The sequence below is a fragment of the Enoplosus armatus genome, chromosome 1, assembly GCF_043641665.1.
Source record: "Enoplosus armatus isolate fEnoArm2 chromosome 1, fEnoArm2.hap1, whole genome shotgun sequence".
Classification (NCBI taxonomy): Eukaryota; Metazoa; Chordata; class Actinopteri; order Centrarchiformes; family Enoplosidae; genus Enoplosus; species Enoplosus armatus.
In genome coordinates, this window is record NC_092180.1 from 3,382,455 (window position 1) to 3,395,624 (window position 13,170).

At 42.9% G+C, this 13,170-nt stretch overlaps 1 protein-coding gene across 1 annotated transcript; it reads right to left on the minus strand.

Moving 5' to 3' along the window:
* gch1 (GTP cyclohydrolase 1) lies at positions 1–12,060 on the minus strand. The gene is made up of 6 exons (XM_070906691.1): positions 11,647–12,060; positions 6,495–6,604; positions 2,963–3,018; positions 941–972; positions 729–813; positions 1–127 (listed from the first exon to the last, which is right to left on the minus strand). The coding sequence occupies exons 1-6, from the start codon at positions 12,023–12,025 to the stop codon at positions 1–3; spliced, it is 789 nt and encodes a 262-aa protein (XP_070762792.1). The 5' UTR covers positions 12,026–12,060.
* Between the last annotated feature and the right edge of the window lie 1,110 nt (positions 12,061–13,170).

A 13,170-nucleotide genomic window follows, 5' to 3' on the forward strand; every position in this document is an offset into this window, starting at 1 on the left:
TCAGCTCCTGATCAGAGTCAGAAACTCGTCACGGGTTTTTGGATCTTCCCTGAAAACTCCCAACATGGTGCTGGTGACGGTTTTACTGTTCATCTTCTGAACGCCTCGCATCACCATACACATGTGACTGTGGAGAGAGGAAACGAAGAGTAAGGAAGTGAAGTGAAGTGAAGGAAAAGAAGTGAGGAATAAAAGAACAAATGGAAAAGAAATTAAATGAAGAAATAGTAGAGCAGAGAAGAAAGAAAGAACGAGGAGGTGAAGGGAAGGGTGTGACAGAAAAGAGAAAGTTATTAAAAGGATTGTTGAAAATGAAAGTAAGGGAAGGGAGGTAAAAGAAGTGGGGAGTATAAAGAAAGGTGAGGTTGAAACGATGGAGGCGAAGCAGAGAAAACAGGGAGTAAATGAAGTGATGGAGATGAAAGTAATGAAACCGAAGTCAAAGAAATGTAAGTATAAAAAAGAAAAAAGAGGTGAGGGAAAGGAGGAGATGTAAGTAAATGAAAAGAAATGAAGTGGTGCACATGAAAGTAATGCAAAAGAAATTGAAGTATAAAAAGGAGAGGGGAGGAGCAAGGTACAAAGAGGAGGTGAAAGGAAAGGAAATCAAAGGAAATTAAGTGATGGATTAAGTGAAAGTAAAGGAAACGAGGACGAGGAAAGGAAAGGATGTGGAGGAAACTGAAGTGTGCATGAAAACACATATTCCACTCAGTGGACGTACGTACGTCGCCTCGATGACCACGCCGACCCCGGTGGGCTGCAGGGCCTCGGTGATCGCTACAGCAATCTGTTTGGTCAACCTCTCCTGAACTGTGGACGCACACAAGACAGAAGAAGACAAACATGAACCGGCCGACAGCAAAAAGAAAACACTGAACTCTGAACAGAAACGACAATCTGTGTTTGCGTAACAAACAAACAGACTTTCGCTTGGTACCTTGTAGTCGACGGCTGTAGATTTCAACAATCCTGAGGGAGAGAAAAAGAGAGGAAACGCTTCAGTGACGCATCGTCAGTGCAAAGAAGTTCACAAACTGCTGAAATAGACGACTAACTGGCCAAGAAGACGGACAAAACACATCCTGACTGTATCTAAAAAACACTTAACTCAAAATGATAAAGGCAAGTCAACAATATTTTCAGTAGACAGCACCAAATGTGGATTAATCCGCCGCTGAAAATAGTCCCCAACAAATGCCCTATTTCCTCCTGTTTGAGTAACTCCAGCGAGCAGAGCGCTACAGACTGAGTAGGGGTGTTGGTTTTAATCTTTTCATGGTATTTGTGGACAATAAGAGACATATAGAATAATGCCATCGTTTGAGACAGTAATTAAGGTTGTAAGTCGCTTTGGATGAAAGCTAAATAAACGTAATGTAACGACATTAATAAAATAAATGGAAACAATCAACATGAGGCCACATCATCAATCTTTGACCGGTCATCCACACGATGAAACGCGATGAAGCATCTGTGTTTTGGCGTCGGAGCAACATCTGATGAGCTACTGACGACAAAGAGGAGCATTTAGAGTCATCCTCTTTTCAAAGACTGTGAAGGGTTTTTGTGTTTTCTGCAGGAGCAAGAAAGAAGTTGATGACAAAGGTAACTAACTTCCCTGAGCTCCACCATCGTTTTAAATGTCAGCTGGTGTCACATCTCGTAAACTGAACTCGTTCACGTGGACATTTCTCACCCAGCCAAAATAAACAAAAACAGTAACTTTAAAGCTACGGCCCGTTCTGACGAGCGAACGGAAGGAAAATGAACACGTCTGCAGGAGCGACTCGGCCTTCACCTTCGACCTGTTGCTCTTCACTGTGAGCAAAACCACTTTGGACAAATTCGACCTCATTCACCTCCGAGTAAATGCCACAAGACCAAACGGGCGGCAGGAGGAGTGACAGGACGTACTGTACGTACAGAAAGGGAAGGCGAGATGCTGCAGCTGGAAAGAAGAAAACTGAACAAAGCCTGGTTCTAATTATAAAGCTGGATTTGTTAGTCTGATCAAAACCATCAGGACTTTAGAGGATGTTCTTTTTGTATGTGTGATGAGATCCCTCACCGGCTTCCCACTTTGTATTAAAATCATATGTATAATATAAGTTTCATTCATAAAACTGTGTGCTTGGTTAGTTAACGTTACCCAGCCCATTAGAAATGAGGTACACAGTCAGCTACGTTCAGGTGCTGGCAGCGTTTTGTTTTGTCTATTATATTTATGCAATTTTAGACACTTTTGTTTACAAATTGGGGTGACGTGAAAGAGATTAGGATGCTCTTCATAACATGAAATACTAAAAAGATCCTCTTCTAATTCAAGAGCAAGAAACAGGAGACGATCACGCACACTTCATCCAGATTATCTAAACGAATGTATTTGTTAATGTCTCTGATTGGCCGTCAGTGTGCAGGACTACAGTTAGTACAGCAAGTTGAACCAGGAAGTCAGCCTGTAGTCTGCGATGGATGTTCACGACAGACAGTTTGGGTGATCATTTTACTGTTTGCCTGCGTTTTCTCTTCCTAATAAATCTGAGCTAACCTAATAATAAATATTGTCCCCAGATCTCAGCAAGAAAACGCCGAAAATAAGACTCGAGCCGTATAAAATTAGAGCCCGCAGAAACCAAACGCTATGGCTCGTTTTATCAGCGCCACCTGGTGTGCAGCAGGAGAGCTTCATGTTGGTGATTGTTTCGCTGTTTCTCATCACAATGCGAGTGTGTATGTCCGGTACTGGGTTAGTGAGGGGTGTTAGTGCGATAAGCCTGAAGGTATTGGGGTCAGTGGGATCAGATTCTACACCAGTACACACACACACACACACACACGTTTTAATAATCAGCTTAAATACACACTAGCTCTCTCTCTCTCACACACATCTACGGCCAATTAAACGCTGCCCTGGGTAAACACACACACACACACACACAGTTACAGTAAACACACTCACCTGGCCAGCTTGCTGAGACCCAGAACTCTCTTGTTGGGGAGGTAACCGATGTGAACCTGCACACAGTGAAACATTCGAGATCAAATATTTCACAGTTAACCCTGTTTTCACTGCGGGGGACGATGTCGAGGACGCAGAGTGTGAACTCGTCTCATCTGAAGCTCAGTTTAAATGTTAACCGGCAGAGACCAGACGAAGGTCCACGTCTGGATCTCGGTGGCTTTTAGTTTTGGTTGTTTTTAGCGTAACTGGACATCAGAGTCAAAGATGAGGACGAAATGAAATGAGTAAATTGAATGACGAGTTCACGAGGCCGAGCAGCGAGGAAGAGAAAAGGATTGTTTCAGTGTAGAGCACCATTCTGGGTTTTAAAAAACAATCATCATTAACTTGATCGTGCTCTGTAGGAAAGCAGGAGACGGTCTGTTCTGAATTAACCTTAACCTGATGCTAAAACCAACCAGTTAGAGTTTGGTGAGTTAAACTGGTTTATCCTGGATATTCAACTGTCCACCTGCCTTTTACTTTAAGGGCAATTCCACTAAAATACAACAAGTGTTTTTTTAGTTTTTTTTCCTGAAACGCACTTTAAGTTACTGGCTCTTGCGGTGTGAAATAAATAAACGAGAGTTTAACACAAACACACGTCAGGTTTATCACAGAAACCAAAAAGACGAAGCAGGTGGATGAGCAACAGACGAGAGGAGGAAGAGACGGAGTCATCGGCTGGAGAATCACTGCTGTGGATGTCTGGAGGCTCTAATTCTCTTACACACACACACACACACACACACACACACACACACACACACACACACTCAAATGTCAGACGCAATTTGTTGACAAGACGAGAGAAAGGGCAGCAGCAACAAGCGTGCAAGGATTTCTTTTTCTCCCTTTTCCTCCAGTCCCTCCTTCTTCCTCCCCCCTCCTCCTCCTGACATATCGACATCAAACACACCGACTGTCACGGCTGCCTTTTCACTTATCTCACATTATTCACATTATTCAGATTTACTGGCACATGCTGCGAGTGACGATGGGGCGAGGTAAAAAAAATAAAAAACCCAAAAAGGAATAAAGAATGAGAGGAATCATCTAAGTTAAAGCAGCCCACGTATAATATACTGCAGAGCTTCTTTTCTTTAGCCACTTTTAGTTCAGAGCTTTGGTTTTATGGCACATTTACTGTTTGGTTCAGTTCTGTTTTCAGCAAACAAGCTCTGATGAATCCACCTCACGCTACCCGCTCAGCACCAAACAGCAGGCACAGCTAAAGGGACATATTTCACAGGCATCAGGTGGCGAGAAACATTTCTCTGTGTCTTTTGGATGTGTAAATAGGTAACTGTTATATCACTGATTGATTAATGTAGCTTTAAGTTTCTTTAAATTTAGGGAAAAGGCACTGACCTTATGCTCTGTGGCCAGTTTATTAGGTAGACCTAACTAAACTAATGCAGCCTAATACAACAGTCCTCCTTCATGAAGGTTACCGTTTGTTTGAGAGAGTTGTTGATTCAACTGTATGGTCGTTTCCTCTGACCGGTGTGTCTATTATTTTGTCCCCCCCATTTATATCAACAAGGTCCGTTGTATTAGACTGCATTAGTTTTATCTCGGTGGAGCTGATAGACTCGTGTTATCCATCGAATGCATCATTTATACCATTTATAACAACTTTTATTTATTTATTACAACTTGACAATTTATGAATTTAAGTTTTGTGGGTTTAAATTTCACCCAGCGGGGCGTCAAAGACACGAGAAGGACACTTGAACCACATGCAGTTTATTATTTCTTTTGTATATTTCAGAGAGGAAGACGAGGACAACTCTGTCTGTCAAATCAAACTGCCTTCCTCTCCAGAGTTTCAACAGGAAATACATCATAGAAGAAGAACTGACTCCATTTTAAAAGGCTGAACAGAAGAAGATCAAAAGAAGGGAGTTGTTGTTTTTTTATTTATTTATTTCCTCTTCAAACTGTTGATCTGACAGCGGCTACCTGCACGCCATCTGATCGACAATAGAGGAGGAGGAGGAGGAGGAGGAGGAGGAGGAGGAGGAGGAGGCCTCTCTCTCTGTGTGGTGAGTCACCGAGAGACACAACAGATGAGAGAGGCTGGATAAGAGGCAACGCTGCTGACGATGACGAGGGGAGGGAGGAGGTTTAGGGACATAAACAGCCACCTGATGGCCACACACACACACACACACACACACACACACACACACACACACACACACACACACACACACACACACACACACACACACACACACACAGTGACACAGGAGGTGTGGTAAGTGCTCGTGTGATTCACTGCTGTCATCAGAGCCCGTTTACACCGGTGGAAAAGGATCAGCTGCCAGCCTCTATTGTCTTAAACGACATGCACCTGCAGGCGACGATGGAGGGATAAGAGCAGCAGAGGAAGAGAAATCTGAGAGCGGGAAGAAGCCAATCAGGTTTTAGTGGAGAGTAATGATGTCACAGGAGCAGGAAGGGGGGAAAAAAACCACTAAACAAACGCAGGATGAACAGATCTCAGCTAATGTGATTGTTTCTCATGTTGTTCAGACCATCCGCCTCCAGAGATGCTTCTTCAGATTCACATCTGTGTTTCTGTGACAACCTTTCTCTATTAAACTGCCTCTTTCTTACGTTTCTTCCATCTTTTCCCTGTTGAAGATTTTCTTCACACACAGCAAAGTACAAATAGTTTAATGTCTGTGGATGTATCGGGGAGGGGGGCCTGTGTTTGTGTTTTTGTTCATATTCGTTCTAATAGCTCAAAATAAAATGAAAAATAAATAAAGTTCTGCCTGTGCCAAGGGTTGGTGTTTGAATGTTAAAAATAAACAGTATGAAAAAGCAGCTGTTTCCAAACTATAGGGTCTGTACGGTAAATATGAAGCTACAGCCGGTTAGCTTAGCTTAGCACAAAGACTGGAAACAGGGGGGAACTGCTAGCCTAGCTCTGTCCACCCACCAGCACCTCTAAAACTCACTACGTCACATCTTGTTTGTTTATTCTGTGCAAAAGCTGGAGTGTATAAATGACAAGTGGTAGTTTTACAGGAGGTTATGAGCCAGACTATTTCTTGGCAGGGACCAGTAACTTCCTGGAGTCTCGGCTGGTTGCCCGGCAACGTCTCAGAGCCACGACATACTTCAGCTCATAACCCCCAGTAAAACCACAACTTTACGATTTTCTTCTCGATTGATCTTAATTTTAGCGTTCACACAATACGATCTACGAATCTAAATGCTGACCGCATGTTTTCTAAACTGACTGCTGATTTGTCGGCCTTTGGCGCTACACGACACACACACACACACACACACACACACACACACCTGTTGACTCTGAACTCATCTTTCCATTAATTAATAAATCTTCTTCTCCTCTTCTTCATTTGCTGCTGCTGTTTTCATTTCAGGTACCTGTTGAACCCTGATGTGTGTGTGTGTGTGTGTGTGTGTGTGTGTGTGTGTGTGTGTGTGTGTGTGTGTGTGGTTCTCTCACCCTGCCGAAGATGGGCACCAGGTGATGTTCACACATGGAGAACATGTCGATGTCTTTGACGATCACCATCTCGTCGTGGTCTTCGTCGAAGATGGCGTCGTTGAGCACGTCTGCGGTGGAAAAACGGAGGAGTTTGTTTGTTGAATTTAAATTTAAAGATTTAACATACCTGACTTCTGTCTTTCTGTTTATTTATTCATTTCACTGTTAGTCCATCGACTGTGTTTATTCAAGCATTTGATCGACCTGTTTCTGCAAGAATTTGCCTTTTTATGAATTTTGAATTCATATTTGATTCATTTATTGACCACCTCCTTTGTTTTATAGACTGTGCAGCTTCATTTTAAATTAAATGTATACTTGTTTTTTCTTTTCTCTGAATGTTTGTTGTGATAGCTTTGCACCAAAACACCTAAACCTGATTCAGATTTTATTGAATGATTATAAGGTGTGTTGAATGTCGGAACTTTTTAAAACTGTCCTCCATCACTTTCTGTCCCCTCCAGGACGGACAGATGGAAACCACCAGGGACGCCCTGTCCACCTCGACCGCTCAGCTGTCTTCGTCGTCGTTTCTCTCCGGCAAACATCGCAGTCTAATTATAGCTCTGCCTCCATACGCTCCTTCCTGTTGTTGCTTTATTGCATTTTTCAGTTGCCGGGGGTTCAATAAACCGCTTTATCTGTTTGTGACGACGCAGGCGTCTCTCGCTCTCACCGCGGCACTTTTTAATTTCCTGACTGGCTATCTGTTGGGGGAGGAAGGGGGGGGGTCCAAAGTCAGACATTTTCTAATTCTGTACATAGTGGCTTTAAATATTGCCTCTATCTGAAGTCTATTAGTTTTATCCACAGCAGAGTTTCAGCAGCTCCAGGACGCACTTTGTCTTTTCACGAACAAGACAAACTGCTTCTGGACACCTTCAGGTCGCCGCTGTAATAAAGTGGTAATCGTGTTTTGAAATCGAGAACAAAGTGAAAGCGAGACTTCGCTGCTGATGACGTCGTCGTCACCAAGTTAACCGCTCGGATCTGAAAACAATGATACAACAGTCTGATCATCACCTGTCTGTCGGTAAATGAGTCTGATTAACCTGGAGGTTTGTTTCAAATCTGATCCTCCGACTGTTTGTCGTCTCTCTGGGGCTGAAACCATTAGTTGATTAATCGATAACTATTCTGACAAACTGCCAGCTCCTCAGTGGTGAAGATTTGCTTCTTGTCTTCATCTTATGGGACAGAAAACTGAATATCTTTGGGTTTTAGACATCCAGTAATTACAGAGCAACACGTCGTGTTTGCTGCAGGTGGTTTTTCTCTGAACAGTGAGCTGAAACTATAAAGCTCTGTCACATTGTTTTAACACTGTTCTTGGATACATTGCTATTATAAAAATATAAATATGGCCGTTTTCATTCATTCCGTTAGCTGCAGTCAGAGTACAATGTCATTAATACTGAAGTGATAAAAAATAAGACCCACGTTGTTGTAACAAACCAGACTTTTACCTCCTCATTACAGCTTCTTACACCATCAGTTACAGTGAAAGTTGCATCTCTCTCTCTCTCACACACACACACACACACACACACACACACACACACACACACACACACACACACACACACACACACACACACCTGAGGACAATAACGTTAAGTCAACCTTAACTAAATAAAGGGCAGCTGGTGAGGACGGCCGGTTCGGACGCCCTGGGTGACAGAAAGACGAGGCGGCTATCAGGTAATGACAGTGTTACTCATCATCAGCTCTACATTCAATAATGTTGCCCCCCCCGTGTGTGTGTGTGTGTGTGTGTGTGTGTGATTGTGAATGAATACCACACACACACACACACACACACACACACACACACACACACACACACAGAGTGAAGAGGCCACATGTTGACACGCTCTGAATGAAGCAGGAAACGGTGGAGTGAATGACTGAATAAACAAGGTTATTCATTTATTGTTCAGACAGCGAGACGTGTGTGTGTGTGTGTGTGTGTGTGTGTGTGTGTGTGTGTGTGTGTGTGTACCATTCACACTCACACACGCACACACACACACATACATAGTGGTAACCCAGGGCATTTATTCGTGAGTCACCCCTGTACATCCCTGCCTTTAAACACACACACGATTTGTGTTTGAGCAACATTCATAATAAGTTGTTTATGTCCCTCTTTCACATCCCATAATATTCAATAATATTCAGTCTGCTGATGTTTTCAGATCTCAGGAAAGTCTAAGGAAATTGTGTTTTTGTTCATTTAAAAAGGCGTTTATTGACTGAACCTGGCGACACCCTGATGCTCCGGGCTGTCTTTGTGTGTCTTTGTGTGTGTGTGTGTGTGTGTGTGTGTGTGTGTGTGTGTGTGTTGCTAGGCAATCAGCTGGCGATCCTTCAAAATCAGGTGTTGGGTACCGTGCTAGCTAATGTCATGTTAGCGTGAATTAGTGTAGTCGAAAATGAAAGTGCAGCGTTTGAACTGTGGAAACTGGTTTAATGTTAATAATAATGTTAATATATTATATATATTATAATATATTAACATTTCAAATGCTCTCACTTTCAGTTTTACCTCCAAATGACGTGGTTTGGATAATCTGTTTGTTTACAACCTGTGATCGTCCGGCCGGCTCAAAACTGATAGAAATGATGAACAAAACTACAACAAGACTACAGCCATGCTAAATGCTAATGTCAGCATGCTCACAATGGCAACGCTAACACGCTGATGTTTAACATCTTAGCGTGTTAGCATGCTAACATTGGATAATTAGCACTTCACACAAGCTGAGGCTGATGGGAATTAATTATTTGGTCATGAAAGTATCGGACACATTTTAAATTTGACCTGATGGTGGCGCTACATGAAAAGTCATCCAGAGGAGGAACATGAATATCTGCATGAACTTTCGAGGCACTTCTTCCAAATAGTGAGAGATTTTAAATCTGGACAAAGCGGAGGTGACCAGGAAGTGTATACATATATTCATACCATCGGCACCGCTTGTAATGCGTCATCTTCTGTTATAGAGGATCTTTGATGACATCAGGCTGCCGTGGTTCATCAACTACAGCCTCAAAAATGTGCCGTGAAGGGATTTAACAGCCAATCAGAGGGCTTGAAACTCTGAGAGCGGAGTGAAGTTTAGAGGTTGAGCTTTGCTGAACTTGAGGGATAAATTCAGGAATTCAGATCAAACTAATTTGGGATTTTAGATTAATTTTAGATCAATTGCAGTGATTCAAATTTTGTGAACAAAAATGACCAAAATGAAGGGATTTGTTTCTTTTTTTTATTATGACAGACTGAATATTTTTGTGTTTTTAACTGTTGGTCAGATAAGAAAAAAAAAAGCTATTTGAATACGTCAACTTGCATTTTGGGGAAATGTAATGAACGTTTTGTGATTTTTCATAGACCAAGCAATTAATATAGAAAATAATTCACAGGCTTATTGATAATGAAATGAATTGTAATTTAATTAAAAGCAGAAACGTGTGCACTTTTAATCTGTAAGGTCACAAGAATTTCTGCTTAATCTCTGCATAACTTTTCCTCATTACAGTTGTGTCATGTGCTCGACAACAAGAAGCTTTTAGGCTCATGTTGTGATGAAAACTGAACCTGTGACCTGCACACACACACACACACACACACACACCCTGATCAAACAGCCACTAAAAGTGCTTTAACTCTCCACAAACATCCTACAAGACTACATGTGTTTTTTATGCTCTCTGCTGTCCAACAAGTCAAAGGGGAGTCTCCTGTAACAGCCAATCAGCGGACAGACAGATGAGCACCGCCTGAACCTGAACAACAACGTGTTGTTCTTCAGGTTCAGGCGGTGCTCATCATCATCTTCGTCACAGTCCGTCCTCTGCTGCTCAGAGGTAAGGAGAAGGTCGTCCGGTCGTACCTGAGGAAAATGTCTCAGGACCGAACGACATGAATCACCATCTTTTCTCTGGGTGGCCTCACGTTTTTTCTCTCCCTCCTCTGCATTCCTTCCTTCAGCACTACAGCTTCTCAACACACACACACACACACACACACAACTACCCCCACAACAGCCAAACTGCCTCCAGATGGAGTTCCAGATGAGGCCGAGGCAGCAGATCCCAGAATCCAGCCCCTCCAGCGAGCCGTAGCTTGGAGAAGCCGGCCCATGTGATCCTGAGGCGACGTCTTCAAATTGCTCCTTCTGTCCGACCAACAGAACAAAACTCAAAAGATCTTCAGTTTCCAGTCAAATAAAAACAGACAAATCGTCACGCTGGAGGAGCTGGAAACAGGAAATGTCTCACATTTTTACCTCAGTGTCTTAAATGTATCATGGATTATCCAAATATCTTAGCAGATTAATTTACAGCAGATCCACTAATCGATTAATCGTTTCATCTCTACTCAAAACAACTGGAATATCTGCATTTACAACAGCGGAGCCGAAGATGATGTTTTAGGTTTTAATATTTAATTCATCTCAAAGCTCGAAACATGTTTTCTCTATTTCATGATATAAAAAGGTCCAAAAGGTGACGTTTACTCTTGACCTCGTGATTTTAATTTGAAAGGAATTATTTCAGAATAAAAGATTCCTGGTTTTTGGGGGAAAAGGCTCCGCGCGAGAGCTTTAAACAGATGACACCCAACAAGTAGAATGAAGTCCAGCTGTGAGGTTTTACATTAATGCATCAGTGCTAATAATCAGAGGTCTCTCTCATTATGCAGCGGAACAACTTTTCATTAATATTATAATACATTGATCTATATTGTCTTATTATTGCTGATCGATTATCGTATCTTTCATGTTGGGCTTTATATGTTGTTGTGTAGTTTATTGTAGAAGAAGACATCATATATTAGAAACTGATCCCCTGTTATGTAAAATATTCCTGTCCACAGTGACTGTCAGAAAGTACAATATGACGTAGTGTAACTGGGAAATACTCCAGTATAAGTAGCTCAGGTACAGTAAGTGATCAGTTATTAAGTATTAATTAATAAAACATGGAGTGAAGTGAGTGTTGTTGTCCCTCCTGTGTCGGAGCCGCCACCTGTTGAAGCGGAGCACAAATCCCCCCCCCCCCCCCCCCCCCTCCACTGAGCGGCTTTGTGGATTTAAAAACTCACCGATAATTTTCTCCTGGTAGCCCTTGGTGAAGAACTGCATGGCGGTGGCGGCCCTCCAGGGGGTTTTGAGGAGCCCCTGCCGCTGCGGGTCCTCCCCGAGCCCCCGCAGGATGGTGGTGTAAGCCGCGGCCAGGGAGGGCAGGCTCATCTCGTTGTCCTCCACGCTCCTGGTGCGCTCCTCTCTCCAGCTCTCCATCACCGAGGCGGCCGGCCGGTGCGAGCCGGACTCCGCGCCCGGAGGCTGAGGAGCGGCGGTGCGCCCGCTGCCGCCGGCCGGCCGCTTCACCATCCCGTCAAAGTGTCCGTTGAGCACCGAGCCGCCGTCCCCGGTGTCCTTCTTGTCGTTCGAGCTGTACTGCGTCTGTTTGGAGTGATCCATCAGCTCTTCTTCTGCTGCTGCACTTGCTGATCACTTTCTCCTCCTCACTCTTTGCTCTGGTGTCTCTCGTGCTTCTCTTTTTGAGTGCGCGCTCCTCGCGCAGCTTCCGCATCCTCGAGCTTTATAACAGCAGGATAATCCAGGGAGGGCTCCTATTGGCTGGCCGGCTGCAGAGGGCGGGGCCACCTCGCTCCTGAGGACCCTGAAGATGAAGAGCTGCAGACCTGTTGTCACAGCGTCAGTGGAGCAAAGTACCTTCACTTTGGTGTTTCCGTTTTCTGATACTTCTACTGCACTACAATTCAGAGGCAAATATTACTTTGTAGTACTCATCCAACTTCAGTTACTAGTTACTTTGCATATTCAAATTAATGATAAGGTATCATTATTGGTTAAGATTAAACTTCCCCTGCTGCCCAGCAGTTTATAAAGTTATTAAAATGCCATTAAAGTGATGAACACATGAATGCATCAATAATTAAAATCCAATAATATAATGTACATTATTCTGCATTATGAGTACTTTTGTTACTTTGAGTACATTTTTTTTTACTTTTACTTAAGTTTGAATGTAGGACCTTTACTTGTAACACAGTATTTCTACATTGTTGCACTGCAATTTTTAGTTAAGTAAAACATCGGAGTACTTCTTCCACCACAAAAAGATAAAAACAAAACTTACAAGGGTACATGTATTCTACAACTACTACACATGAATGGAGTAATACCACAAAGAACAAAAACAAGTAGCTTGACTTTTTGGGAAATACACTTTCTTGCCAAGAGTCAGACACACGTGTCCGTTAAATATGAAGCTAAAGCCAGCGGCGAGTTAGCTTAGCATCAAGAGGGGCTGGCTTGTCATCACGGGTTACCGTGGCAACCACCAGAGACTCCAGGAAGTCACTCAAGTTTCAGGTAAACATGAGTAAGAAGTTTAAAGGATAAGAAGACGTGATCCAGGCTTTTTGTGACTTGACCCATTCGACTGATGAAAAACTACAGCGGCCAGCTGTTTCAGGAAGTCCCTGAACCTTTTTTTAAAAACTTAAACTAAATATCTGTCTTCAGTTGGAGGGAGGGGTAGTCAGAAAGTACTGAGAGACGAACACACTGTTGTGTTTTGGTCTTTTTTCTTTTCATTT

Bases quoted from the DNA above. Each gene is read 5' to 3' on its own strand.
- gch1 (XM_070906691.1), bottom strand. From the start codon at position 12,025: ATGGATCACTCCAAACAGACGCAGTACAGCTCGAACGACAAGAAGGAC. The intron at 6,605-11,646 runs GTGAGTTTTTAA...TTTCCACCGCAG, and splicing joins CTACCAGGAGAAAATTATCG to ACGTGCTCAACGACGCCATC. The intron at 814-940 runs GTACCAAGCGAA...GTGCGTCCACAG, and splicing joins CTACAGCCGTCGACTACAAG to TTCAGGAGAGGTTGACCAAA.